Source organism: Telmatherina bonti (assembly GCF_933228915.1).
Source record: "Telmatherina bonti genome assembly, chromosome: 18".
NCBI classification, from domain to species: domain Eukaryota; kingdom Metazoa; phylum Chordata; class Actinopteri; order Atheriniformes; family Telmatherinidae; genus Telmatherina; species Telmatherina bonti.
The window spans coordinates 3,825,432-3,852,213 of record NC_136616.1 but is presented as its reverse complement, the minus strand read 5'-3'; the positions used below and the strand labels follow the sequence as shown (position 1 = coordinate 3,852,213).

The window sequence follows — 26,782 nt, the reverse complement described above, 5'->3', positions numbered from 1 at the left end:
ATGGGAGATTCTCATGGCTATGAGGTGGAACGGGAGATTCTCATGTTGTTGTGGTGAAACGGGCGATTCTCATGATGATGAGGTGGAACGGGAGGTTCTCATGGTGATGATGTGGAACGGGAGATTCTCATAGTGATGAGGTGGAACGGGAGATTCTAATGGTGATGAGATGGAACAGGAGGTTCTCATGGTGATGAGGTGGAACGGGAGATTCTCATGGTGATGAGGTGGAACCGGAGATTCTCATGGTGATGAGGTGGATCGGGAGATTCTCATGGTGATGATATGGAACGTGAGGTTCTCATGGTGATGAGGTGGAACGGGAGATTCTAATGGTTATAAGGTCGAACGGGACATTCTCATAGTGAAAAGGTGGAACTGGAGATTCTCATGGTGATGAGGAGGAACGGGAGATTCTCATGGTGATGATATGGAACGTGAGGATCTCATGGTGATGAGGTGGAACGGGAGATTCTCATGGTCATGAGGTGGAACGGGAGATTCTCATGGCTATGAGGTGGAACGGGAGATTCTCATGGTGATCAGCTGGAACAGGAGGTTCTCATGGTGATGAGGTGGAACGGGATGTACTCATGGTGATGAGGTGGAACGGGAGATTCTCATGGTGATGAGGTGGAACGGGAGATTCAATCATGATATGGAGGAACGGGATGTTCTCATGGTAATGTGGTGGAACGGGAGATTCTCATGGTGATGTGGTGGAAACGGAGATTCTCATGGTAATGTGGTGGAACGGGAGATTCTCATGGTGATGTGGTGGAACGGGATATTCTCATGGTGATGTGGTGGAACGGGAGATTCTCATCATGATATGGAGGAACGAGATATTCTCATGATGATGTGGTGGAACGGGAGATTCAATCATGACGAAGCGGAATTGGAGACTCTCATAATGAGGTGGAACGGGAGATTCTCATCATGATATGGAGGAACGGGATATTCTCATGGTGATGTGGTGGAACAGGAGATTCTCACCGTGATGTGGTGGAACGGGAGATTCTCATCGTGATGTTGTGGAACGGGAGATTCAATCATGATGAAGCGGAGTTGGAGACTCTCATAATGAGGTGGAACAGGAGATTGTCATGGTGATGAGGTGGAACGGGAGATTCTCATGGTGATGAGTTGGATCGGGAGATTCTCATGGTGATGAGGTGGAACGGGATGTTCTCATGGTGATGAGGTGGAACGGGAGATTCTCATGGTGATGAGGTGGAACGGTAGATTCTCATGGTGATGAGGTGGAACGGGAGATTCTCATGGTTATAAGGTCGAACGGGAGATTCTCATCGTGATGAGGTGGAACGGGAGATTCTCATGGTTATAAGGTCGAACGGGAGATTCTCATGTTTATAAGGTCGAACGGGAGGTCCTCATGGTGATGAGGTGGAACGGGAGATTCTCATTATGATATGGAGGAATGGGAGATTCTCATGGTTATATGGTCGAACGGGAGATTCTTATGGTGATGAATTGGAACGGGAGATTCTCATTGTGATGAGGTGAAACAAGAGATTCTCATGGTGATGAGGTGGAACGGGAGATTCTCATGGTGATGAGGTGGAACGGGAGATTCTCATTATGATATGGAGGAATGGGAGATTCTTATCATGATGAGGTGGAACGGGAGATTCTCATTATGATATGGAGGAACGGGAGATTCTTATCATGATGAGGTGGAACGGGAGATTCTCATGGTGATGAGGTGGAACGGGAGATTCTCATGGCTATGAGGTGGAACGGGAGATTCTCATGGTTATAAGGTCGAACGGGAGATTCTTATGGCAATGAGTTGGAACGAGAGATTCTCATGGTGATGAGGTGGAACGGGAGATTCTCATTATGATATGGAGGAATGGGAGATTCTCATGGCTATGAGGTGGAATGGGAGATTCTCATGTTGTTGTGGTGAAACGGGCGATTCTCATGATGATGAGGTGGAACGGGAGGTTCTCATGGTGATGATGTGGAACGGGAGATTCTCATAGTGATGAGGTGGAACGGGAGATTCTAATGGTGATGAGATGGAACAGGAGGTTCTCATGGTGATGAGGTGGAACGGGAGATTCTCATGGTGATGAGGTGGAACGGGAGATTCTCATGGTGATGAGGTGGATCGGGAGATTCTCATGGTGATGATGTGGAACGTGAGGTTCTCATGGTGATGAGGTGGAACGGGGGATTCTAATGGTGATGATATGGAACGTGAGGTTCTCATGGTGATGAGGTGGAACCGGAGATTCTCATGGTCATGAGGTGGAACGGGAGATTCTCATGGCTATGAGGTGGAACGGGAGATTCTCATGGTGATCAGCTGGAACAGGAGGTTCTCATGGTGATGAGGTGGAACGGGATGTACTCATGGTGATGAGGTGGAACGGGATGTACTCATGGTGATGAGGTGGACCGGGAGATTCTCATGGTGATGAGGTGGAACGGGAGATTCAATCATGATATGGAGGAACGGGATGTTCTCATGGTAATGTGGTGGAACGGGAGATTCTCATGGTGATGTGGTGGAACGGGATATTCTCATGGTGATGTGGTGGAACGGGAGATTCTCATCATGCTATGGAGGAACGGGATATTCTCATGATGATGTGGTGGAACGGGAGATCCTCATGTTGATGTGGTGGATCGGGAGATTCAATCATGACGAAGCGGAATTGGAGACTCTCATAATGAGGTGGAACGGGAGATTCTCATCATGATATGGAGGAACGGGATATTCTCATGGTGATGTGGTGGAACAGGAGATTCTCACCGTGATGTGGTGGAACGGGAGATTCTCATCGTGATGTTGTGGAACGGGAGATTCAATCATGATGAAGCGGAGTTGGAGACTATCATAATGAGGTGGAACAGGAGATTGTCATGGTGATGAGGTGGAACGGGATGTTCTCATGGTGATGAGGTGGAACGGGAGATTCTCATGGTGATGAGGTGGAACGGGAGATTCTCATGGTGATGAGGTGGAACGGTAGATTCTCATGGTGATGAGGTGGAACGGGATATTCTCATGGTGATGAGGTGGAACTTGAGATTCTCATCATGATATGGAGGAACGGGATATTCTCATGGTGATGCGGTGGAACCCTGAGATTCAATCATGATGAAGCGCAATTGGAGACTCTCATAATGAGGTGGAATGGGAGATTCTCATAATGATATGGAGGAACGGGATATTCTCATGGTGATGAGGTTGAACGGGAGATTCTAATCATGATGAGGTGGAACGGGAGATTCTCTTGGTGATGAGGTGGAATGGGAGATTCTCATGGTGATGAGGTGGATCGGGAGATTCAATCATGATGAAGCCGAATTGGAGACTCTCATAATGAGGTGGAACGGGAGATTCTCATGGTGATGAGGTGGAACAGGAGATTCTCACCGTGATGTGGTGGAACGGGAGATTCTCATCGTGATGTTGTGGAACGGAAGATTCAATCATGATGAAGCGGAGTTGGAGACTCTCATAATGAGATTCTCATGTTGATGTGGTGGAATGGGAGATTCTCATGGTGATGTGGTGGAATGGGAGATTCTCATGATGATGAGGTGGAACAAGAGATTCTCATGGTGATGTGGTGGAACGGGAGATTCTCATGGTTATAAGGTCGAACGGGAGATTCTTATGGTAATGAGTTGGAACGAGAGATTCTCATGGTGATGAGGTGGAACGGGAGATTCTCATTATGATATGGAGGAATGGGAGATTCTCATGGCTATGAGGTGGAACGGGAGATTCTCATGTTGTTGTGGTGAAACGGGCGATTCTCATGATGATGAGGTGGAACGGGAGGTTCTCATGGTGATGATGTGGAACGGGAGATTCTCATAGTGATGAGGTGGAACGGGAGATTCTAATGGTGATGAGATGGAACAGGAGGTTCTCATGGTGATGAGGTGGAACGGGAGATTCTCATGGTGATGAGGTGGAACCGGAGATTCTCATGGTGATGAGGTGGATCGGGAGATTCTCATGGTGATGATATGGAACGTGAGGTTCTCATGGTGATGAGGTGGAACGGGAGATTCTAATGGTTATAAGGTCGAACGGGACATTCTCATAGTGAAAAGGTGGAACTGGAGATTCTCATGGTGATGAGGAGGAACGGGAGATTCTCATGGTGATGATATGGAACGTGAGGTTCTCATGGTGATGAGGTGGAACGGGAGATTCTCATGGTCATGAGGTGGAACGGGAGATTCTCATGGCTATGAGGTGGAACGGGAGATTCTCATGGTGATCAGCTGGAACAGGAGGTTCTCATGGTGATGAGGTGGAACGGGATGTACTCATGGTGATGAGGTGGAACGGGAGATTCTCATGGTGATGAGGTGGAACGGGAGATTCAATCATGATATGGAGGAACGGGATGTTCTCATGGTAATGTGGTGGAACGGGAGATTCTCATGGTGATGTGGTGGAAACGGAGATTCTCATGGTAATGTGGTGGAACGGGAGATTCTCATGGTGATGTGGTGGAACGGGATATTCTCATGGTGATGTGGTGGAACGGGATATTCTCATCATGATATGGAGGAACGGGATATTCTCATGATGATGTGGTGGAACGGGAGATTCAATCATGACGAAGCGGAATTGGAGACTCTCATAATGAGGTGGAACGGGAGATTCTCATCATGATATGGAGGAACGGGATATTCTCATGGTGATGTGGTGGAACAGGAGATTCTCACCGTGATGTGGTGGAACGGGAGATTCTCATCGTGATGTTGTGGAACGGGAGATTCAATCATGATGAAGCGGAGTTGGAGACTCTCATAATGAGGTGGAACAGGAGATTGTCATGGTGATGAGGTGGAACGGGAGATTCTCATGGTGATGAGTTGGATCGGGAGATTCTCATGGTGATGAGGTGGAACGGGATGTTCTCATGGTGATGAGGTGGAACGGGAGATTCTCATGGTGATGAGGTGGAACGGGAGATTCTCATGGTGATGAGGTGGAACGGTAGATTCTCATGGTTATGAGGTGGAACGGGAGATTCTCATGGTGATGAGTTGGATCGGGAGATTCTCATGGTGATGAGGTGGAACGGGATGTTCTCATGGTGATGAGGTGGAACGGGAGATTCTCATGGTGATGAGGTGGAACGGGATATTCTCATGGTGATGAGGTGGAACTTGAGATTCTCATCATGATATGGAGGAACGGGATATTCTCATGGTAATGTGTGGTGGAACGGGATATTCTCATGGTGATGCGGTGGAACCCTGAGATTCAATCATGATGAAGCGCAATTGGAGACTCTCATAATGAGGTGGAATGGGAGATTCTCATAATGATATGGAGGAACGGGATATTCTCATGGTGATGAGGTTGAACGGGAGATTCTAATCATGATGAGGTGGAATGGGAGATTCTCATGGTGATGAGGTGGAACGGGAGATTCTCATGGTGATGAGGTGGAACGGGATATTCTCATGGTGATGAGGTGGAACTTGAGATTCTCATCATGATATGGAGGAACGGGATATTCTCATGGTAATGTGTGGTGGAACGGGATATTCTCATGGTGATGCGGTGGAACCCTGAGATTCAATCATGATGAAGCGCAATTGGAGACTCTCATAATGAGGTGGAATGGGAGATTCTCATAATGATATGGAGGAACGGGATATTCTCATGGTGATGAGGTTGAACGGGAGATTCTAATCATGATGAGGTGGAATGGGAGATTCTCATGGTGATGAGGTGGATCGGGAGATTCAATCATGATGAAGCCTAATTGGAGACTCTCATAATGAGGTGGAACGGGAGATTCTCATGGTGATGAGGTGGAACTTGAGATTCTCATCATGATATGGAGGAACGGGATATTCTCATGGTAATGTGTGGTGGAACGGGATATTCTCATGGTGATGCGGTGGAACCCTGAGATTCAATCATGATGAAGCGCAATTGGAGACTCTCATAATGAGGTGGAATGGGAGATTCTCATAATGATATGGAGGAACGGGATATTCTCATGGTGATGAGGTTGAACGGGAGATTCTAATCATGATGAGGTGGAATGGGAGATTCTCATGGTGATGAGGTGGAACGGGAGATTCTCATGGTGATGAGGTGGAACGGGATATTCTCATGGTGATGAGGTGGAACTTGAGATTCTCATCATGATATGGAGGAACGGGATATTCTCATGGTAATGTGTGGTGGAACGGGATATTCTCATGGTGATGCGGTGGAACCCTGAGATTCAATCATGATGAAGCGCAATTGGAGACTCTCATAATGAGGTGGAATGGGAGATTCTCATAATGATATGGAGGAACGGGATATTCTCATGGTGATGAGGTTGAACGGGAGATTCTAATCATGATGAGGTGGAATGGGAGATTCTCATGGTGATGAGGTGGATCGGGAGATTCAATCATGATGAAGCCTAATTGGAGACTCTCATAATGAGGTGGAACGGGAGATTCTCATGGTGATGAGGTGGAACAGGAGATTCTCACCGTGATGTGGTGGAACGGGAGATTCTCATCGTGATGTTGTGGAACGGAAGATTCAATCATGATGAAGCGGAGTTGGAGACTCTCATAATGAGATTCTCATGGTGATGAGGTGGAACGGGATGTTCTCATGGTGATGAGGTGGAACGGGAGATTCTCATCATGATGAGGTGGAACGGGAGATTCTCATGGTGATGAGGTGGAACGGGAGATTCTCATGGTGATGAGGTGGAACGGGATATTCTCATGGTGATGAGGTGGAACTTGAGATTCTCATGGTGATGAGGTGTAACGGGAGATTATGTATTGTTACTCAATGGAGGAACATTGAAGTTTGATTTCTTTCCACAGTTACAACCATGACAGCTCAGAAACCACAGAGGACAACATCGTGTTCACCGCAACAGACGGCACCAATTCCATCGGGTTCACTCTGCTGGTGAAGGTAACTGCAGATATTTGAATCATGAAATTTGTTGAGATGAGGAATTTATTCTCTTTGCTTTTTTTTTTCAGGTGTCGCCCATTAATGATGAGATACCAGTGATGGCCATGGGTTTGAAACCAGTTCTCAGGTGTCCGGAAGGACAAGAAATGCTCATCACAGCAGAGTACATCTATGCTACTGATGCTGACAGCGACAACATCAGCCTGGCATTCCTCATTGCCCGGCATCCTTATCATGGTGTGGTGCTGAGAAATGGCCTTGTGGTTGATCGTTTCATTCAGGCCGATGTTGCTGCAGGGATCATCTCCTACCGGCACACAGGTGAACACCAGGACAGTGTGCATTCATCAGGGTTAGGTAGCATACGTCTGCACCTTCAGCTGATGGAATGACAAGGTGTTAAATGAGGCTTTCCTTCCAATTCTTTGAGAGAGGACATGTTTGTATCGGTGGTCTGTTTGGACTGAAGACGACTCTACCTGGTGGTAATGCCCTGGATAATCTTATTGTCTTCTATTCTATTCTATTCTATTCTATTCTATTCTATTCTATTCTATTCTATTCTACAATCATTTAGATGCTTTTATCCAAAGCGACTTCCATATGAGTTAGAACAACACAAGCAGGGAATCACACAGTAGAGGACATGGTAGGAAGGTGCTGGTGGACTGTCCAGTTGGACGCAGGTGTTATCATGTAGAGCTACAGGCTTTGTTTTCCAGCAGGACCAGGACTGAGGTCTGACGGTTGGGTCTACTCCAGCAGGACCAGGACTGAGGGCTGACGGTTGGGTCTACTCCAGCAGGACCAGGACTGAAGTCTGACGATTGGGTCTACTCCATCAGGACCAGGACTGAGGGGTGACGGTTGGGTCTACTCTAGCAGGACCAGGACTGAAGTCTGACGGTTGGATCTACTCCAGCAGGACCAGGACTGAGGTCTGACGGTTGGGTCTACTCCAGCAGGACCAGGACTGAGGGCTGACGGTTGGGTCTACTCCAGCAGGACCAGGACTGAAGTCTGACGGTTGGGTCTACTCCATCAGGACCAGGACTGAGGGGTGACGGTTGGGTCTACTCCAGCAGGACCAGGACTGAGGGCTGACGGTTGGGTCTACTCCAGCAGGACCAGGACTGAGGGCTGACGGTTGGGTCTACTCCAGCAGGACCAGGACTGAAGTCTGACGGTTGGGTCTACTCCATCAGGACCAGGACTGAGGGCTGACGGTTGGGTCTACTCCATCAGGACCAGGACTGAGGGCTGACGGTTGGGTCTACTCCAGCAGGACCAGGACTGAGGGGTGACGGTTGGGTCTACTCCAGCAGGACCAGGACTGAGGGCTGACGCTTGAGTCTACTCCAACAGGATCAGGACTGAGGACTGACCGGTGGATCTGGTCCAGCAGGACCAGGACTGGCCAGTGGATCTGGTCTAGCAGGACCAGGACTGACCAGTGGATCTGGTGGTAGGGAACCAGTAGCAGACAGGAGAGCAGTTCCAGTGGAGTGAAGCCAGACTGACGTGGATCTAACTGGTTTCTATCATGGAGGAACTGGGAGACTGAAGACGACCCGCTCCAGTAGTGTGGACATGAACGGCACCAGTGGGACCAGACGGTAGTTTCCAACCTGGACTGGGTTGAGTGTGGGTTTCTTCTCAGATGGGTGGCCATCGGAGAGGTTAACAGCTGCTGGTTGGATTAGACACTGCTTCGGCTGGACATTAGTACAGATTAACTAACAGGCCAACAAGCTGGATAATTAGCAAATAGTTCTGTACATTAGTCTCCCTGCTCCCAACATGCCACTGCGGTGGGCAGGTATAGAGCGAGGTGGATGGAGGATCTGGGGGTGTATGGATCTGGAGGGGGACAGACAGATACTGGGGTGAGGTTATGGAAGAGTTTAAAGATGAACAGGGGTGTTTGCAGTCATTCTTCGGTTGACTAGTTGTCAGTGGAGCTGCTGTTGGATGGGGGTGATGTGAGGATGGGTTTCTTGGTCTGATTCTAGATGCAGAGTTATGGACCAGTTGAGTCTATGGGGGGTTGCAGTAATCAATGTGGAAGGGGATGAGACTATGGACAAGGATGGAGGCAGTGTGGGCAGTGAGGAAGGGGTGGAGTTAGCCAGCAGACTGGGTGGTGTTCTTTCCATGGAAATGAAAAGATGGCGTGCTGTTGAGAGGAACACCCAGAGCTGACAGTTGTAAGAGAGAAGCTGTCGACTTGGGACAATGAGGATTTTGTGTCGATGAGGAAGAGCTCATTGGGTATAAAATCCCCTTTAACCAGTCAGAAGCCTGATTTCCTGTCTGACTGAGGTCTGTATGGAGTTGTACATGATGATGGAGTACAGTACAAAGCAGTGAGGAATGTCCTTATGTCTGGTTGGGTTTTAGGACTGGAGGTTGGATTAACATCTCGTCACGATACCATCACCTTCGTCATATCTGATGGGGAGACGGAGAGTTCTGCTTTATGCTGCAGTGGAGGGAGTCTCGTCCGGACCAGAAGCTCTTCCCGGCTACGGGATAACCTGCCTCTATACGACCTCCACATCACCGTGTATCCTGTGGACAACCAACCGCCTTCACTAAACACAGGTTAATATAAGATCTGGAAAAAGTTGGGGGTGATTGCCAATGTAAACTCAGGGCCGGATCCACTAAGATCTTACTTTGCAGGCAGTGATCTGCATGTGCAATCTAGAATTTTGCTTGACGAGCGGCGCAACAAGTTGCGGGTGATTTACTGTCACATCCCGTAAATGAGCGGCAGGCGCTAGCTCTACTGAAATGAGGGTTTGTCACGTTTCGGCGTTGGCGGCATGGCGAGTTTGGAGAGAGAGTGCAAATTGAAATTCTACTTTGGAATTGGAGATGTTGGTTGATGAAACTAACACTTCACTGACCTACGGCAAAGAAATCAGACTGACACAAATAAACGCTGTATTGGAGCAAATGAATGAAAAAGTTAATGCAGTCAGTGAAATGATGCGAACTGGGGATGAAGGAAAGAGACGCATTAATACATCAGAGGTGAAGAAAAGAATAAAACAGGTGGGGGTGCAGGGTGGATGTGCTGTCAGCTTAACAAAAGAAAGAAAACATGATGAATACGACACAGTCTGTTGTTTCTAATAAAGGCCTCGTTTATTTTTACTAAGGATTTCATAAACTGACCTGCCTACAAGTCAGACGTCTGAAAACTCACCAGCTCACAGCTCGGAGAACAGAAGACTGTTTCTCAAAATAAAAGAACCGTCCTCTGACCTGAGATATTTTGCTACAACATTGGTAATTATGCCATCGGCATCACATGCACATGGCACAGTGTTGATGATTACTGGTGTCTGCGGGGGTCACACGCTGCACATGGATGGAATCATCTGCTTTTTATTCACATGGGAAATCCAGTTCTGAAGAAAAACTTGTGTGATCTCATTTAATTTGAAACCTATAGCCGGCCATCCGGCAACACATGCTGTTCAGGACGTCACATCTCCAAATCGGAATTGGGAGATCCAGACGTGAGGGCTACGCTCCCAGATGCTATAAAGTGCAGACTTGTAGGCAGTTGTGTCATTGCAGGGATTGTGTGACTTGTCCTCATGGCTCCACATTCACCCTGAGTTCCTCCAACAGCTCCAACATGCTGGATAAACCAGATGTTCTGATGATTGTTTCCTCCTTCATCCCAGAAATATTCCCACGATGGTGAAAAAGGCGTTCTCTGCGTCTCTGGCATTGTTTCCATATCTCCTTCCTGTGACAATAACTGCAGACATGTGTGTATGACACACACAGACTCCCTGCATGTCCTTCAGAAACACATTAAACATAGAAGCAGTTTCAATCAGCAACATTGATATCAGGTTTGAAAGATCACATTGCAGCCGACACATTTAAATGAACATTTTCTCCTCCCAAAACGTTCAGAATAACGTGTCAACATTGCATATTCATTGGAGCAGGTGTTGCCCCTTTAAAAAATGCAACCCTTTGTGGGCTGTTAGTGAATAAGTTTGTACATTTAAGTGAAAGCAACCCTTTAGTAGATCCTGCTATCAGTGTCCTCTTCATCAGGACAACCTTCTTAGATCTCATTTAGAATTCTTGGCGAGATAAATTGAAGAACGTGGAAACATTCCTCAGAGATTTTACTCCGTATTTATATGAAGCATCACACATTTGCTGCACATCATGATGAGAATCTCCCATTCCACCTCTTCACCACGAGAATCTCCCGTTCCACCTCTTCACCACGAGAATCTCCCGTTCCACCTCTTCACCACGAGAATCTCCCGTTCCACCTCTTCACCACGAGAATCTCCCGTTCCACCTCTTCACCACGAGAATCTCCCGTTCCACCTCTTCACCACGAGAATCTCCCGTTCCACCACTGGTGAAGTCAATGAAGATCAAAACGAAGGGAGTAATCAGATTATTGTCATATTGTTGTAGTGTAGGACAAACAAGGACCCAAGTGCAGATTGGATGTGGATACTAGGACAGGTTTATTGTTCTCTTGGGCAGAATGGTAGACGGGCAGGCAGGCAAGAATCATGCACTGGTGACAGAACAGACAGTTGTGAAACAAGCAGTTTAAATTCTTAAGCAGAAATGCTGCAATGGCCGAGAGCTGTTACCACAGATGAAACAATCCCGCAGGTGGCTGATGCGATGACTTACTGCGTGCACACGTCGTACAGGCTGCAACAAACTCCCGGACATCTTTATCCATTGTGGGACACCAGAATCTGCGTCTCAGAAAAGAAAGTGTTCGCACAGAACCAGGGTGGCATGCTAGGCGGGAGGAATGTCCCCACTGGAGGACTTGGGAACGTACAGAATTGGGGACATAAAGGCGGTTACGGGGACCTGTGCCAGGGTCAGGCTGTTGGGCTTCTCTAACCCTGTCCTCCACCTCCCAGGAAACAGCGGCTACACACAGGTTGCAGGTAAGATGGTATCAGGTGAAACTGCAGTCTTGGGTGGAAATTGGCGAGAGAGAGAGTCCGGTTTCTGGTTTTTGGACCCAGGTCTGTATGACAGCGTGAAGTGGAATCGATTGAAGAAAAGAGACCAACGGGCCTGTCGGGGATTCATTTGTCTAGCAGACTGTAGGTATTCCAGGTTCTTATGGTCAGTCCAGATGAGGAATGGTACTTTGGATCCCTCCAACCAATGGCGCCACTGCTCCAGGGCGAGTTTGATGGCTAAGAGTTCCCTATCACCGACATGGTAGTTCTGCTCAGCTGGTGTTAGACGTCGAGAGAAAAAGGCACAAGGATGTAACTTCTGAGACTCTGGGGATCGTTGGGACAACACAGCTCCAACGCCGACATCAGAAGCATCAACCTCCACCACAAATTGATGGTTGAGATCAGGGTGGAGGAGGACAGGAGCAGTGGTGAATAGATCCTTTAACTTGACAAAAGCCTGAGCCGCCGGCTCAGACCAGACAAATGGGACTGTAGGCGATGTAAGTTTTGTCAGGGGAGCTGCGATGCGGCTATAATTGCGAATGAATGGGACTGTAGGCGATGTAAGTTTTGTCAGGGGAGCTGCGATGCGGCTATAATTGCGAATGAATCTGCGATAAAAATTAGCAAAACCCAAGAAACGTTGCAGCTGCTTGACAGAAGTTGGGACTGGCCATTCGGTAACAGCTTTGACCTTCTCAGGATCTGCTCGGACCTGCCCACTCTCAAAAATGTATCCGAGAAAAGAAACAGTGTTCTTATGAAAATCACACTTCTCGGCCTTAACGAATAGGCGATTCTCCAGAAGTCTCTGCAGGACTTGTCGGACATGTTGTATATGTTCGGCGAGGTTGTGGGAAAAGATGAGGATATCGTCTAAATAGACGAAAACAAAACGGTTCAGGAAGTCTCTCAGCACATCATTAACTAAGGCTTGGAAAACAGCAGGGGCATTACAAAGTCCAAAAGGCATGACTCGATACTCAAAATGGCCGAGTGGGGTCTTGAAGGCTGTCTTCCACTCATCTCCCTCTTTTATCCTGACCAGATGATATGCGTTGCGGAGATCTAGCTTTGTGAAGATTGCTGAGCCATGGAGAGAGTTGAAGGCAGACTCAAGTGGCAGAGGATACTTATTCTTTATGGTTATAGCATTTAATCTCCGGTAGTCAATACAAGGCCAAAGAGAACCATCCTTCTTAGATACAAAGAAAAAACCTGCGCCAACAGGGGAAGAAGAAGGTCTAATTAAACCAGCAGCCAGCGAATCCGAAATATATTTCTCCATGGCCTCAGTCTCTGGCTTAGAAAGATTGTTCAGACGACTGGCTGGCAACGGAGCCCCAGGTAACAAGTCTATGGCGCAGTCATATGGTCGGTGAGGAGGAAGAGAAAGGGCCCTCTCTTTACTGAACACTTCAGCGAGGTCATGGTAGGCTAGAGGAATGTCTGACAAATCCTTAGAAGTGGGACAATGACTGGTAGTGGTTATACCAGATGGGACGGCAGAGTGAAGACAAGTTGCATGACAATAAGAACTCCAGTTAATAATCCTCCCAGTAGTCCAATCCAGATGGGGATTGTGTAACGATAACCAGGGGTGTCCTAAAACCAGGGGTGAATTTGGTGAGTTTACAACAAAGAAACTAATAAACTCCTGGTGATTTCCCGAAACAATCTGTTTAACCGGAACAGACTCTTGGGTGATAGAGTAAAGAATGCTGCCATCCAGAGCCCGGGCGGAAACAGGAGGGAAGAGAGATTCCAGGTCTAGATTAATCCTTGCAGCCCATTCCTTGTCAATAAAGTTTGCTTCAGCGCCAGAATCCACTAAAGCCTGTACTGGATGAGAGAAACCCTTGACATATAGCACCGCTGGAATGAGTGTCTTTGTGTGGGGAATTACCTTTGGAGTGGTGGTCGTCAGTACTCCCACAGCTACTGACGACCCAGATCTTTTGGCCGTTCTGTGCAGACAGCTCTCTGGTGTCCTGGTCTTCCACAATAAAAACAAACGCCGGTGTCCCTCCTCCTCTGTCGTTCCGGGCGGGCGGGCGGGCTGGTTGGCAGGCAGGCAGGCAGGCGGGCGGGCGGGCGGGCTGGTTGGCGGGCAGGCGGGCTGGTTGGCGGGCAGGCAGGCTGGTTGGCGGGCAGGCAGGTTGGCGGGCGGGCAGGCAGGTTGGCGGGCGGGCGGGCTGGTTGGCGGGCGGGCGGGCTGGTTGGCGGGCGGGCGGGCTGGTTGGTGGGCGGGCGGGCTGGTTGGCAGGCTGGTTGGCGGGCGGGCGGGCTGGTTGGTGGGCGGGCGGGCTGGTTGGCAGGCTGGTTGGCGGGCAGGCAGGCTGGTTGGCGGGCAGGCAGGTTGGCGGGCGGGCAGGCAGGTTGGCAGGCTGGTTGGCGGGCAGGCAGGTTGGCAGGCAGGTTGGCGGGCAGGCAGGTTGGCAGGCAGGTTGGCGGGCGGGCGGGCTGGTTGGCGGGCGGGCGGGCTGGTTGGCGGGCGGGCGGGCTGGTTGGCAGGCTGGTTGGCGGGCAGGCAGGCTGGTTGGCGGGCAGGCAGGTTGGCGGGCGGGCAGGCAGGTTGGCGGGCGGGCGGGCTGGTTGGCGGGCGGGCGGGCTGGTTGGCGGGCGGGCGGGCTGGTTGGCGGGCGGGCGGGCTGGTTGGCAGGCTGGTTGGCGGGCAGGCAGGCTGGTTGGCGGGCAGGCAGGTTGGCGGGCGGGCAGGCAGGTTGGCGGGCGGGCGGGCAGGCTGGTTGGCGGGCGGGCGGGCTGGTTGGCGGGCAGGCAGGTTGGCGGGCGGGCAGGCAGGTTGGCAGGCTGGTTGGCGGGCAGGCAGGCTGGTTGGCGGGCAGGCAGGTTGGCGGGCGGGCAGGCAGGTTGGCGGGCGGGCGGGCAGGCTGGTTGGCGGGCGGGCAGGCTGGTTGGCAGGCTGGTTGGCGGGCAGGCAGGTTGGCGGGCAGGCAGGCTGGTTGGCAGGCAGGTTGGTGGGCGGGCAGGCAGGTTGGCGGGCGGGCAGGCGATGACTGGTGAACTGAGCTGGCCTTTTATCTTGCTGCTGCTGATTTCCCGATGAGAACCTGGTGTGGACTTGATTGCCAGGGAAACAGGCACACCCACTGCAGCACAGGTCAGAGCAGGAACCACAACACATATTCTGATGGTAACATGTCTTCGTGTGATTGTGGAATGAAAGTTTTAATAGATTGTTGTCTGCATTTTTGGATTTCTTTAGGGGAGTGCACGCTATGTTTTTTTTTTCTACACATTTGTGAAAAATGTGGCATTAGCAACTAAAGCCATATTAGAATTCGCTGCTAATGTGGTAACTAATAATCTAGAAAACAGACCACATATGAATGACAACTTGATTTCTATTCTGACTTCCTGCATCTGCACAAAATCCTGTTTGCTTGTGTTCCCTTGACATTGTGACTGCTTCACTTCCATCTTGTTCACAGATGTTGTTAGATGGACAGATATGGCACAGTTTTCAGCACACTTTCAGATATTTATGTATCAGGGAGGAATCCAATTGTGTTCATCTGATTTTTCATAACCAAATTACTGCTGTCTACATGATCAGTTGAATAATCTGATAATTCCAGAAGTCAGACAATGATCAGATGTTTGGTGTTCATGTAAACAGGCTCCATACTTCATTTCATGTATTATCACATTATTCAACTGATCTCATACATATCTTAATTTGATTCTGAGAAATCAGATGAATACACATTGATTTCTTCCTGCTACCACTCCATGCGATTTATTGTATATTTTTCATTATGACTTGCTTAGGGGACATCTTTACAGTGGATGAAGGTGGGTCTGCAGCGATCACTGCCTCTCATTTGAAGGCCTCCGACGTGGACACAATCCACCAGGAGCTCGTGGTCAGTCTGATTTCTCCCCCCCAGTTTGGCTACATAGAAAACATCCTTCCCAGTCCTGGTTTTGAGAAAAGCAACACCGGCATCAGCATTGGTGAGTGTCAGGATGAAACTTTATCCTGAAACAGGTGAAACAGGAAGTGCTTTCATGTTTGTTTCCTTCCCCACAGCTTCTTTCTCATACAGAGACATCGTAGAGGGTCACATTAACTATGTCCAGTCTCAGCACCAGAGGATGGAGCCCACAGCCGACCAGTTCATGCTCTGTGTGTCCGACGGCAAGCACAGCTCAGCCCACGTCCCCTTCTACATCATCATTAACCCAACAAACGATGAAATCCCAGAGTTTGTGGCTCGCAACATCACAGTGAGTTTTTACCCGTCAGACCATCGTGCAGATTTCCAGGATGTGGTCATAACTGTCTGATTTTCCTGTGTGATGAGGTACGGGAAGGAGAAACCAAGCAGCTGGATTCGTCCGTGCTGAATGCGCTGGATCTGGACGTCCCCAAGGATGACCTGCTTTTCACAGTGGTCCGACCTCCTCAGCATGGGAGGATTGTAGACCACAGAAGTGGAAACCAAGTCACCAAGAGACAAGCAGTCAGTCTGGGAACTCCGGTGGTCCACTTCACCATGATGGACCTCATGAACGGTTTGTTGTACACCAATAAAGCTTCATTTCAAGACTGTAACAGTAGCTTAACTGTGCTTCTTCCTTCTGAGTGGTCCTTCCAGAGGGTCTTCAGCTGTAGTTCTCAGGCTTTGTGAAGGTCCAGATGCATCTCCCTGATGCATCACGGACATGCATCTGGACCTTCAGTTGATCCATCTGCTGTTTGCTGAAGCCTTATCAAAAATTATCTCCATGGAAACAAAGAGAAAAGGCTGGGGAATGTCACATGACCTGAGTGGAAACAGGTCTGATAGATGTTGGATCCTTGGAACCAGAACACGAATATCCTGTAGGATCATCTTGACAGAGAACGGAACCAAAGGCAAGAACATCCAAAGAAGAGATTTGGAAAGTCTTTGAAAGACCCTGCAGGACTATTCCTGGAAAGTCCTTGAAGTACCCTGGAGAACTATTCCTGGAAAGTCCTTGAAGTACCCTGGCAAGTTTTTTGGGGAGTTATGTTTGTTGGAAATGGTCAGTCAGGCATTTAGAGAAGACCGGAGGCTGCTGGATTGGCTCAAGTTTCCCATGACCCTGAACTGGATGGATTGGATTATATGGATATATGATGGATGGATGGATGATGAATAGATGGATGGATGGATGGATGGATGGATGGATGATGAATGGATGGATGGATGATGGATGATGAATGGATGGATGGATGATGGATGGATGGATGATGGATGGATGATGAATGGATGGATGGATGATGGATGGATGGATGGATGATGAATGGATGGATGGATGATGGATGGATGGATGGATGATGAATGGATGGATGGATGATGGATGGATGGATGGATGGATGGATGGATGGATGGATGATGAATGGATGGATGGATGGATGATATATGGATGGATGGATGATGAATGGATGGATGGATGATGGATGGATGGATGGATGGATGATATATGGATGGATGGATGATGAATGGATGGATGGATGATGGATGGATGGATGGATGGATGATGGATGGATGATGAATGGATGGATGGATGGATGGATGATGGATGGATGGATGGATGGATGATATATGGATGGATGGATGATGAATGGATGGATGATATATGGATGGATGGATGATGAATGGATGGATGGATGATGGATGGATGGATGGATGGATGATGGATGGATGATGAATGGATGGATGGATGATGGATTGATGGATGGATGGATGGATGGATGAAGGAAAATCAACTGAACATGATCTGTGTGCTAAAATGTCTTTACTTAATGTAAAGTTACATCAGATGATGATGATGATAACGAAGAAGGTATTCATGTGATCCCGGTGCTGCAGGAATGGACCTGATGTACCTGCATGACGACTCTGAGAACATGGAGGACAGCTTTACTCTCCAGCTGACCGACGGCAGACACCGGCTCCAGAGACAGGTGATGGTTGAAGTGCTGCCGGTGAACGACGAAGAGCCTCGCGTCATCAGGTTAGACGGATGTCTGTCATCATGGAGGTCGGCGTTGAGCAGAACAGCGAGCTATTTGTGGTTGTCTTCAGGAACAAGGGACTGGAGCTGGATCCAGGAGAAGCCCGGATCATATCCAGCGTGACGCTGTTGACGCAGGACCGAGACACGCCGTCCTCGCAGGTCATGTACATGTTCCAGAGTCTTCCAACACAAGGACTTCTGCAGATGAAGGTTGGTGCAGGACGTCTTCCTCTTTGTGGCAGTTTGTTTACCAACATTCAGCTCATTGGAGGATCAAAGTGTGTTTCTATATTAGAAATGTTGGTTAGATGGAGATTTTATTTTTCAGTCTGACACAGTAAAAAAAAAAAAGCACTTATTTTTAGTTTGTGCAAAGATGTTTAAAAAAACCCCAGAAAAGTTAAAAGAGCAGTTTACATTTTTAAAAAATCTTTTTCCTTTTTTTCAAACAAACACATTCGTAAAATAAATAGCAATAGAGAAAAAAAGTACTTTTCGGACGTCTCTTCCACCTCCATCATAAAGTATGAATACATAAAAATATGATAAATATGTAATGTAAAGTTGATTAAAAAAAAAAAAAAAAACTTTCCAGTCAGAAGGATTAACCAATTTATGTACAAGTTACACATTTTTTTTTTTTTTTTTTTACTAAACTTTGTGGTTATTAGACGACAACAAACTGAAAAAAAAAAAAATCACAGATCCATATTTCTTGTATGTAAATAGTCACATTATTATAAACTTTTAATGCTCATTTTAGAACAAGATGTTTTTACTTAAAAAAAAAAACATGAAAAAATGAGTTTTTTTCATCTCGATTACACTGAAAATCTTCATCCATCCATCCGTCCATCCACCCATCCATCCACTCATCCATCCATCCATCTTCTGCTGCTTATCCGGGGTCGGGTCGCGGGGGCAGCAGCCTAAGCAGGGAAGCCCAGACTTCCCTCTCCCCAGCCACATTTGCCAACTCTGCGGGGGGGATCCCGAGGCGTTCCCAGGCCAGCCGAGAGATATAATCCCTCCAGCGTGTCCTGGGTCTTCCCCGGGGTCTCCTCCCAGAGGGACGTGCCTGGAACACCTCACCAGGGAGGCGTCCAGGAGGCATCCTGACCAGATGCCCGAGCCACCTCAACTGGTTCCTCTCGATGCGGAGGAGCAGCGGCTCTACTCTGATCTCCTCCCGGATGACCGAGCTCCTCACCCTATCTCTAAGGGAGAGCCCGGCCACCCTGCGGAGGAAACTCATTTCAGCCGCCTGTATACGAGATCTCCTTCTTTCGGTCACGACCCACAGCTCATGACCATAGGTGAGGGTAGGAACGTAGATCGACTGGTAAATCGAGAGCTTCGCCTTCTGGCTCAGCTCCTTCTTCACCACGACAGACCGGCGCAGAGTCCGCATTACTGCAGACGCCGCACCGATCCGCCTGTCGATCTCACGCTCCATCCTTCCCTCACTCGTGAACAAGACCCCGAGATATTTAAACTCCTCCACTTGAGGCAGGACCTGACTCCCGACCCGGAGAGGACAATCCACCCTATTCCGGCTGAGGACCATGGTCTCAGATTTGGAGGTGCTGATTCTCATCCCAGTCGCTTCACACTCGGCCGTGAATCGCTCAAGCGAGAGCTGGAGATCACGACCAGATGAAGCCAACAGAACCACGTCATCCGCAAAAAGCAGGGACCCAATCCTGAGGCCACCAAGCCGGATCACACTGCTCCTCCTCAATCCAGGATTCGACTATCCGGCGGACCCTCCTCTCCAGGACCCCTGAATAGACCTTCCCAGGGAGGCTGAGGAGTGTGATTCCCCTGTAATTGGAACACACCCTCCGGTCCTCCTTCTTAAAAAGGGGGACCACCACCCCAGTCTGCCAATCCAGCGGTACTGTCCCCGATATCCACGCAATGCTGCAGAGGCGTGTCAGCCAGGACAGCCCACCAGCATCCAGAGCCTTAAGGAACTCTGGGCGGATCTCATCCACCCCCGGGGCCTTGCCGCCAAGGAGCTTTTTGACCACCTCAGCGACTTCAGCCCCAGAGATAGGAGAGTCCACCCCCGAGTCCCCCAGCTCTGCTTCCTCATCAGAAGACGTGTTGGTAGGATTGAGGAGGTCTTCGAAGTATTCCCTCCACCGACCCACAACGTCCCGAGTTGAGGTCAGCAGCTCCCCACCTCCACTGTACACAGTATTGATGGAGCACTGCTTCCCCCTCCTGAGCCGCCGGATGGTGGACCAGAATCTCCTCAAAGCCGTCCGGAAGTCTTTCTCCATGGCCTCGCCGAACTCCTCCCATGCCCGAGTTTTTGCCTCGGCAACTGCCGAAGCCACATGCCGCTTAGCCCGTCGGTACCCATCAGCTGCCTCCAGAGTCCCACAGGCCAAGAAGGCCCGATAGGACTCCTTCTTCAGCTTGACGGCATCCCTCACTGCTGGTGTCCACCAACGAGTCCTGGGATTACCGCCACGACAGGCACCAACGACCTTGCAGCCACAGCTCCGGCCGGCCGCCTCAGCAATAGAGGCACGGAACACAGCCCATTCAGACTCAATGTCCCCCGCCTCACTCGGGACATGGTTGAAGCTCTGCTGAAGGTGGGAGTTGAAGCTCGCTCTGACAGGGGACTCAGCCAGACGTTCCCAGCAGACCCTCACAACACGTTTGGGCCTGCCAGCTCTGACCGGCTTCCTCCCCCACCATCTGAGCCAACTCACCACCAGGTGGTGATCAGTTGAAGCTCCGCCCCCCTCTCTTTTTACTAGTAAAAAACAAAACAAAAGGAAGTTGAGCCATTTTGAAAGCTTCCTAGAGTTCCTTGGATGCTGTCCAGGCTACTACATGGCAAGTCTCTCAACATGCAGCAACAGCTCCATGGAACAAACTCATTTGTTGATGTTTCCATCTATTAGAAAAAGCAGAGTTCTGCTAGTTAAAATCCATAAAGTTTACTGAGAAGTGAGTTCAAATAATGTTGCTTTTTTAGTTGGTTTCTAGTTAAATCTGGTGCCCAACCCGCTGTTTTAAAATCCATGGTTCACGTATTCTGTTCTGCAGTCATTCAGCGACTTACATGTGATAAGTGATCAATCAACCTAACATACATGTCTTGTGGGTGGGAGGTAGCCGGAGTACCTGGAGAGAGCATGCAAACTCCACACAGAAAGGCTACTGTTTGAACCTCCCCGGCTGAGGCTCGACCCAGCTAGCTCGACCTGCTAGCTGCATGGCCGCAGTGCTAACCACTGATGAAATGTGACGTGACTGTTCAGGTTGCTTCCACACAGATCGGATATGGGTCCACATATGACGACGACGGCCTGGGTGGGACTGAACGAAAGCTGGTCCCCATTATTAAAACCCAATGATATGAATCACATATGGGTAAAACATAATCAGCTCAATACTCCTGCTAGTGGATAACATAACTAAAGCTAGCATACAGAACAGTAAGAGCAGGAAACTATACAAGAGAAAACTGTACGGTTCATCTGGAATGAGAAGATTTCAGGTTGTTTTGCTTCTAACTGGGTAAACGTGTCACAGGAAGGCCAGATGTGGGTTTCCTTGACAGCTGGGAGGACCTGTACGCAGGAGACAGTGGACATGAACCTCCTGCGCTACCTTCATACTGACCTTCATCATGCAAAGGCACAGGACTTCTTTGTCTTTTACCTGACGGATGGAAAGAACCGATCGCCTCCACAGCACTTCCACATCTCTATCAACGACCTGAAGAAAGGTACTGTTCATCAGGCACGACTATGTCCTCCTCCCAGGTCAACATCAGTCCTAATGTGGATATGGATATGACCTGAAATGAGTTCGTGCCTTTGGCTTTAAAATTTAATGTCTTCCAGGAAACATCGCCATGTTTGTGAAGCCGGTGAATGTCAGCCGTGGTGATCGCGTGGTTCTCACCACCAACGTGCTGCTGGCTACAGATGGCTCGGACAAACCGGAGGAGCTTCTGTACGCCATCACCAACCCACCAACTCATGGGCACATAGAGTATGTCAAACATCCTGGACTGGCCGTCTCTACTTTCAGCCAGATGGACATCGCTGCAAATCTGGTCGCTTACGTTCATGACAACCGAGCCAGCCAGGAGATGGAGACCTTCCAGTGAGTCCAGCATGAATCATGGAAGGGATAATGCCTGACAAGGTGTCCGTTATCAGAAATGAACGGACTTCATGGAGGCGGGAATGGTTGCGGCAGCCATTTCTAATAACGTACACCTGGAGGGACACGATCCCACTTATACCAAAGAAATATTAAATTATTTATTAACATTTTGATGTTGGTGTTTACTCTTAGTTTTTTACAAGAAGCAGCTGAGTGGACTGTCTAATACCTCTCGTTGTGATGTGTTGCCACAGTAACCGGCTCTGGCCACAGAACCTGCAGTCTAGTCCACAGATGGTTTCCTAAATCGTTTGTATTGCAAGAAATATCATCCACCGTTCACTCTGATCATTAAATGTGTATCAAGCAGTCAGTCCATCCTGAATCTTTTTATGAATACCATCCATTGTTAACTCTGCATCAAGCAAGTCAGAAAGTCAGGGCAGCAAGACAGGTGACAAACTTTTTAAAATGACAAGCAACATTGCCTTTGATCGTGAAATTCGATAGAGAGACCGGCATGTCCATCTTACTGACATTTGAAGGAGATGTGACATTTGTGGCCCCTGACCACTGCTGGTTGGGACGTAGTGGGACCATTCTGGTCTCTCCTGGACTCATGGAGCCCAGTAAGCCTGCACGCTACTTTCACAGCGATGCCCCGTCAGACATGATCTGGTGTGTCTTCACCCCGCCATCTGAGTGGTGACGTGGTTGCCACGGTTACCATGGGCTGAGCAGCGCAATAATTCAGAACAATCAGGTTTTGGACTGGAACTTTTTCACAGGTATCCTCATGAGTCTCAGGAGGTGCAGACCTCTAATCTTGTCTTTACTTTGGTAACATTTAGTAACATTTAGTAACATTTTAATTTTTATTTTATTTATTTTTTCTTTATACTTGTTTTTATTACTTCTCTTATGATCGTATGACTTTGCATCTTGAACCGATCAGCACTTTTAAATTTTGTTGTACATGAAAATGTTACAATGACAATAAAACCTATCTATCTATCTATCTATCTATCTATCTGTCTATCTATCTATCTATCTATCTATCTATCTATCTATCTATCTATCTATCTATCTATCTATCTATCTATCTATCTATCTATCTATCTATCTATCTATCTGTCTGTCTATCTATCTATCTATCTATCTATCTATCTATCTATCTATCTATCTATCTATCTATCTATCTATCTATCTATCTATCTATCTATCTATCTATCTATCTATCTGTCTATCTGTCTATCTATCCATCCATCCATCCATCCATCTCAGTGGCCTAACACCCAGTCTGATGCCTGTTTTTTGCAGGTTTGTTGTAAGCAATGGTAAAACCAGCCGGAACGGAAGCTTTGAGGTCCGGGTGGAGATGGTGGATCGTGTCCTGCCCTCTCTGACTTCCAACAAAGGCCTAACAGTCCCCCAAGGCTCTGCTGTGATCCTTGGTCCTGACTGCCTGTCCATGTCTGATCCTGACTCTCCACCTGACAGCCTGACCTTCGTCATCCAACAGCCTCCGCAGTATGGAAAACTAGTTTTATCAGGTACCACCCTGGCCGCTGGCTCCAACTTCACCCAGAGAAACATAGAGGAGCTGGAGGTGGCATATAAACACGATGGGGGAGCGTCGCAGATCGACCGGTTCACCTTCAGCGCTTCAGACAGCACAAAACGAGGCTTCCTGTTGGATGGGAAGTTACAGACTGAACCCGTGTCCTTCACTATTCAGGTGAGTGAAAACCAGTTGATGTTGCCGCTGAAGTTCCAGACACCAAACATCATAAAGGTTCATGCTGCATGGCCTGTATCCAGCAGACTTGGTTCTGAAAACCATCACAAAGAGAAGGGTACTAGCCATTTTGCTGGTGGGTTTAGGAAACTTTCACTATAAACTCCGGGAGGTGACCCAGATAGCAGACATGTTTGGCCCATTTCTGGGCTACTTCTGGTACTTATGGCTCAGTTACACCCCTAGCAAGTGTTGTATGGGTCCGAAGTGGACCAGATGTCAGGTGTTGGCCTGGTTGTGGATTAAAGCTACTAGTTTGTGGACCAGAAGTGGTCCTGAAAAGCCTTTGTTATGGCAGGTTCCTGATGGGCCACATGCGATGGTCATGGGACTGAGTTTCAGCAGCTACGATCATCTTCAGGCTCCGTTTATGAAACTTTACACCTAAAATGGAAAAGTCTTCCTTTGTGTTTTTGAAAAAAATATATTTACAAAACAGCGGCAAAACCTCTCAGAGAAATAGAAGCAGTAATGATGTGGTGTGCATGCCGGGCCTCTAGGGGGCAGTGAAACCAGTTCCTCACAGGACAGGAAACAGAAGCGCCGTGTGTTAACCACTAGTTAGTCTTCCACATGTAACCTCTGCAGCACATTCATCCTTAAAACGGCTTTTGCTTCAACTGACCAAATAAGTGAAAAAGTTGCAGCAGGACAAACGTGACGTGGAGGTCCGCCATCGCTGTTGTGCTCAACTCAAACAGGGTCTGAGTGCACAAGTGCAAGAAGATGCTAAGACATCACCATCGCCCAAAGACTGTACTGGAGGTTGTACTTCTTTATGTTTAAACAAAATAAATGACAAGGCAGAGGAATATAAGTTATTAGGTTGTAAAAGTTTGTAATAAAGTAGACAGTCGTCTGCATAAAGATAAACTCAAACACTGTGTCTGGGAAATGGTGGCCTCAGGTGTGAAGACAGCTGAAAAGTCTGATCCTTGTGGTACTTCGTAGAAAAGAGCAGCAGGGGGGTTTTATTTTTCAATGGCGCTGCATGTTAAGATATTTATTTGGAGCAGTAAAGTTGTCCAGTTTCTCGGTATAAACAGGTGTATGAAACATACGTGTTTTAGAGCGACCGGCCTGGATGAATTTGGTGAATGTGAAAAAGACATTAACTGCAATAAAAGTCTGAAAACAGCCTGAAAAAGCAAAGCCTGCAGGAGACAGACAGATATCTGTTCCATGCATATGTAGCTTTTTGTTAAAAGCACTTTAACTCAACGCTGGCTGCAACAAAGTGCTGAATAAAGAAATAAAACAGCATTACTGAGTTGTCATCGTGTGTGAGCGCATCAGAAGAAGAAACACTTTTTACATCATGTTTTTCTGTCTGACGTTAACTAAATCCCAAATCATGAAGCTCCGTGTGATTTTAGATCAAACCTCTGGATAAATCTTCTCCTGAAGTCATAAAGCTGCTCCCACTTTGGCAAGCCGAGATTTTAGCCGACGGTCGCTTCGGGATCTTCCTGTCATCTCGGCAACTGAAGGCTGAAGATGGCGACTGTAGAGACGAGGAGCTTATTTTCTCCATTGTCCGTCCACCTTATTTTGGCTACCTGGAAAACTTCATCACAGGTGAGGAAGAGTTTAGTTTCCATTATTAGTGAAGCTGATATTAATGAGACAGAGAAAGAAAAAGGTTTCCCTGTTTGTCATCTGCAGGTGGTTTTGTATCGCAGCGTTTCTCGCAGTCTGAGCTTAACAAAAGAACGATCGTCTACATCGTCAATCCGGATCGGGAGTCTCACTCAGACAGCTTGGAGTTCAGAGTGTCTGATCCTCTGGGCAACACGAGCCCCCCTCATGTGTAAGAATCACCAGCACTTCACCGTTTTGTTTGCTTTTTGTCTTATTCTAAGTGACATTTACAGCTGAGTCTTCTGCATGGTGGCGTGCTGTTGTTGCAGACTTGAGCTGAAGTGGTCCAGTGTGGAGTTCTCTCAGCCAGAGTCTTCTGCATGTGAGGAAGAGGGAACAATCTCGCTGGACATCATTCGAAAGGGGAACCTAGCAGAGTCGTCTTACATCACTGTCGAGGTCTAAGATTTACTGCGACACTGAAAATCTTTCATATTTTCAGCAGCTAATTCTGTCTGAATGGCAGACTTGTGTAGTTTCTCTGGGTCGTCTGTTTTTATGTGAAGTCATTTTTGTGCACATCCTCAGAAATGAACGCTACATGTTCTAAAGCTACAGTATGGGGGTACTGAGAACGGCACGGGTGTGAGTTTATCATTGTGTATTTTACATCAGCAGCATCCTTTGAACACGTCCTCAGAAATTAATGCCGCATGTTCTCAAGCAATTATATGCAAATAACCAGTAGGGTGCAGCGTATAGACCAGATGTAAGCCAATGTTTTCAAACCCTTGTTCTCCAGTACCACAGCCCTGCATGTAAGTTTAACACACCTTGATTAAACGAGGAGCTCATTGGTGGACTTCCAAAGAACTTAATGAGGAGTTTCGTTAACATGAATCAGGTGTGTTGGAGCAGGAACATGCAGGGTGATGGTACACAAGGACCAGGACTGGGAAACACTGATGTAAGCTAAGAGGTTAACAGAAAATTACTTGCATCTCCGTAATATGTTGTTGTGTTCTCATCTTGACATGGTTGAGTTTGTGTCCTTACAAACTCAACTGTTGCTGCTGTTGGTGGTGTTTTTAGGTAATCAACATGTTTATCGCTTTGTTTACATCCTCCAAATTCAGAATCTCTTTCGGGTCTGAGTTCTCTATTGCACCAGCTGGTGGAATACACCAGTAACAACCATAGTAAACAAGCAAGTACATTGAGAATTAAGCTCATAATTACAGAACTGGGGCCTGTCCCTGAAACCCGGGTTCTGTCCCAGAAAGCGGGTTCTGTCCCAGAAAGCAGGTTCTGTCC

General features: G+C 48.1%; 1 protein-coding gene across 1 annotated transcript in view; it reads left to right on the top strand.

Annotated features, from left to right (window-relative positions):
* The window catches only part of frem1a (Fras1 related extracellular matrix 1a), a gene marked incomplete at both ends in the record, with an annotated part of 264,812 nt that overhangs the window by 210,776 nt on the left and 27,254 nt on the right, over positions 1-26,782 (top strand). Inside the window, 14 exons of the mRNA XM_079257498.1 lie at positions 6,856-6,949; positions 7,021-7,273; positions 9,353-9,556; positions 15,730-15,915; positions 15,992-16,188; positions 16,266-16,476; positions 17,802-17,946; positions 18,018-18,159; positions 21,508-21,703; positions 21,822-22,086; positions 23,410-23,827; positions 25,264-25,465; positions 25,553-25,697; positions 25,798-25,927. Coding sequence (XP_079113624.1) covers positions 6,856-6,949; positions 7,021-7,273; positions 9,353-9,556; positions 15,730-15,915; positions 15,992-16,188; positions 16,266-16,476; positions 17,802-17,946; positions 18,018-18,159; positions 21,508-21,703; positions 21,822-22,086; positions 23,410-23,827; positions 25,264-25,465; positions 25,553-25,697; positions 25,798-25,927 — 2,788 coding nt within the window. The remainder of the gene's footprint in view (positions 1-6,855; positions 6,950-7,020; positions 7,274-9,352; positions 9,557-15,729; positions 15,916-15,991; positions 16,189-16,265; positions 16,477-17,801; positions 17,947-18,017; positions 18,160-21,507; positions 21,704-21,821; positions 22,087-23,409; positions 23,828-25,263; positions 25,466-25,552; positions 25,698-25,797; positions 25,928-26,782) is intronic.